General features: G+C 35.9%; 1 protein-coding gene across 1 annotated transcript; it reads right to left on the reverse strand.

Moving 5' to 3' along the window:
* Positions 1-258: 258 nt before the first annotated feature.
* On the reverse strand, positions 259-774 carry LOC145066680 (uncharacterized). The gene has a single exon (XM_079013963.1). The coding sequence runs from the start codon at positions 772-774 to the stop codon at positions 259-261; it is 516 nt and encodes a 171-aa protein (XP_078870089.1).
* Positions 775-3,969: the final 3,195 nt, after the last annotated feature.

Genomic DNA, 3,969 nt, shown 5'->3' on the forward strand with positions numbered 1-3,969 from the left:
CCTTTGGCCTTGGCATCTTTCACTTCATGCAAGTACTTGGGGAAACTTCTTCTCCAATGACCCTATTGGCCAAATATAAAAGCACACAACTTCCTTTGGATCAACAACAAGAGGGGTGTCGAAGTTGAGCTTTGATTTTGTTCCACTTGACTCACCATGATGGACCTTCCCTTTTCCATTTGGATGGGGTAGGGGAATTTCTCTTCTTCCTTTTGCTTTGGTGGACAACCATGACAGGGCACTTGTAGAACTATTGGATTAAGACTTCTTCATTCCCGCTTCAACTGTTTGCAAAAAATTATGAAGATCAATCAATGTGGTCTCTATATTGTTCAAATGACAGGTCAAGATGAACTGATCATAACTACTGGGCAGATAGTTGAGGACCATGTCAATTGAAAGGTCCTTATCAAAGTTCACATTGAGCTTTTCCAATCTTTCTAGATGCCTATGCATTTTCTTCACATGAGCACACATAGATTCCCCTTCTTCTAGTTTTCCCATCATTAGGGACTTGACCACTTCATAACGCTCTTGTATTGATTTCTTATGGAACATTTGAGACAAGTCCGTGTTAAGTTCATATGGCCAGTAATCCTCATAAGTCTTTTGGAGTTTAGGTGTCATAGTTGCAATCAAAATGTAAGAGACCTTTGTGGCATCATCTACATCCTGATCATAGTTAACAATCTCCTTAGGAGTGGTTGTTTCTTTGTTGACTTCTAGAATTGGAGTAGTGAGAACATACTGTTTATTCTTATAGCGAAGCATCATGTTCAGATTCTCATCCAGTCCATGTTGTTTGGACCGACAAGCTTGTCCTTAGCAAGGACCGATAGTAGAGTGAAGTTGTGGCTTGATAGAAGAGGAGTGTAACGCCCGTAGATCCGAGCTAGTCAATTTAGAGATAATAGGGGTCGAAAACGACTTTTCTATAAAAGATTATTTAGAATAAATAATCTTAACCAAGTTGTAGAATATGTCTCAAGGGTTCCCTACATATAAAGAGCGCCGAAATCCGAGTTATAACGAAGAAGTTATGACCCGTCGAAGTTTTGCGACGGAACCGACACGGCACCGGGAAGACGTAAATAGTGAATTTATGATAGAACGACTTTTAACCTTAGTAATCTAAATGAAAGTCGTAGAATATGTTAACCTGAGAACGTCCATAAAAAGTTATGATTTTTTGAAGTTTCGGCTTAGCGGTGTACAACCCGAAATTCGAGTATTAGACCGAGCAGTTTTTAGCCGACACAACCTAAACGAGAATCGGAGATCTCATTATTAGTAGCGTAACGATAAAAAGACAGACGAAAATGGACATCGTATGAAGAAGTTATGAGATTTTAACGGACCAATCCTGTCCCGACCTGTTAAAAATATAACTTTAAAAATAAAGTCAAAATTAGCCGACGGAGTCTAAACGAAAGTTGTAGAGTACATCTCCACCTACACGTGGATATAAATAACGTCAAAAATGGAGTTCGTATGAACGAGTTAAAAATTATAATAGCATATTTACATATTAAAATAAAGTATAAATCATATATACGTACACATATATATATATATACAAATGTATATATCATTAGAAAGGTATCTACGATGCGGTCATTATAAGACTAATGTTGAGTTCTTTCGACATTAGTTTAGTACAAATATCGTTAAATCTATTTAAAATAGTATTATAAAGGGGTGTTTAGTTGTTTATATAACTATAAGGTAATTAAGTAATTATGGAGGGTAGTTTTTGAAAATTCAATTAGTATAAATAAGGGCCTCTAGCTCTCATATTTCTTGCATCATTCTCTTGATTCAAGAGTCTTTCTCTTCTTATCCCCTGAGCATTTCGGTCCCTCGTGATTCAAATTCTCTTTCTGTAGTTTTAGTATAGTAAGGTGAGCACCGAAGCGCTCCACGAATCTTTCTTAGAAAGATTCAGCGACAAAGTTCTGCCCCTGCAGAGCCCGACTCCTAGCTAAAATCCCCTTGTAAGTAAGTTATGCTTACCCTATTTTAAATATAGTTTATATTTAAAATTAGTATTGTTATTATAAATTTATAATAAATATTTGAGCTATTATTATGACTTATATAAGTGTCGTTATAATATGTTTTTAACTACTTGCGGTATGGGGAATCTGGTTTAAAGGGCCACATAGGGTTGTTGGATTTCAGAAGTGCTATACGCCAAAATGGTCCTGCCCTTCGGTGTTTTATGTCTGGCCCCTGTCTGTACATAGTGGTTGGAAAGTATTATTTAAACGCTTATATAATAATAATAATAAGACTAATAATTAGTCAAGGTAAATATTAGACTAAAATCTAGTGGTAATAATGATGGGTTTTATGCATAAGAACAATCATATGTGCTCATACAAACCCTAATGCTTGGATCTAGGTTTCTCTATTGTACATGCTTTGAATCCAAGACTAATAAACTTAGATCTAACATATTATAAACTGAATTAGGGTTTAGAGAATTACCTTTGATTGTTATATAGCAATAACAATCAATTCCTTGCTTGGATTGGCCTTAGAAAGCTTAGTGCCTCAAGTGCTGCACCTCTAATGGAGTCACAAACACCTTATGCAACTTGGATGAAGAGGAGAAGAAAGGAGGCTGCCCAAAAACGACTAGAAACCCTAGAGAATCAGTTCCACACGTTTTTGGGGCCTAAGGGGTCCTTTATATACTTGTGTGGGCTGCTAGGGTTTCAGTCAAAACCCTAATGGACAGCTTAAACTCTAAGCAGCCCATGGAACTTTATGGATAAGGCCATGGACGAAAATATGATGGGCTTCCATCATAATTTCGTTCACCCCTTATTCCTTTAGCATTCCTTAGCCTAATAACTCAATTATCCAATAATTGCAGTTCAGTCCCCTAAATTTAATTAATCTCTTTTAGCCACAAAATTAATTATCAATTAATTTTTGACTAATATTAATTAAACAATATGATTTCTCCTTTAATATATTATTCTCATAATATATTAATAAATCATATTTAAACCTTTCTCTCCTTAATTTCATCCTACATATTGCTATGGTGAAGGCAACCCAAAAGGACCATGCTCATAATCGGGTCAAGTACATACCAAAATAGTTATGGACTTAGACACTAATCCAATAGTCTCCCACTTGGATAAGTCTAATAACTATTTTCCGTATGACTTCAGAACCTGATCATGAATCGTAGCTTTCAAAAGCTGCTGTCAACTCTGATCTTATCAGATAGCATGTCCTCTAGATAAGGGATTATATATTCCTCCATTCTCAAGATATCGTATAGACAAAAGACATGAATTTCAATCATTCTCTCTATACTGTTTCCCGACTTCCGATTTATGACGACTGATAACAGACTACAATTGAACACATCAACTTAGTCCCGGCTTGGCCAAGCGCTTAGGTGTCATCACTAAATCATCGAGAGGCCTACAAATATCGCTTTTATCCCACTTTGAGTAAAAGGAATGGATAAACTTTGACTCATATGCTTGCTTGCATTTACTGATCGAATCATACACAACAATAAGTTTTATAACACCAAGTTACTGGAGCGTTTACTTATTATCAATGTGCAACCGACCAACAAATAACAACTCACATGTCTCGGTTTCAAGAATATACAATATTATCGTCTCACTAATCACTCGTGATAAATCTATGAAGTGATCCAAGTGAGCGTGGGTTTAATCCAATACTCTAATCTTATCAAAGCACTCATGAACTCTGTAGCAAACTTGTGCTATGTCTAAACACTTCAGACAATCTACAGACATATTCATGACAGTCTTTATTCATACCTACTCCCAACGTATGACTGACTGTGGATGTTTGAATAACCTAGTTATTCTGGAAGTCAAAACATGCAAACTGAAACATAATAATAATACTTAATCCTATATGGCCTCAAACTTGTGAGAGTAAATAAAACACTTCTATTTAACCACCATATTG

Source organism: Lactuca serriola, chromosome 8 (assembly GCF_051521515.1).
Source record: "Lactuca serriola cultivar US96UC23 chromosome 8, Lser_US96UC23_V15, whole genome shotgun sequence".
NCBI classification, from domain to species: domain Eukaryota; kingdom Viridiplantae; phylum Streptophyta; class Magnoliopsida; order Asterales; family Asteraceae; genus Lactuca; species Lactuca serriola.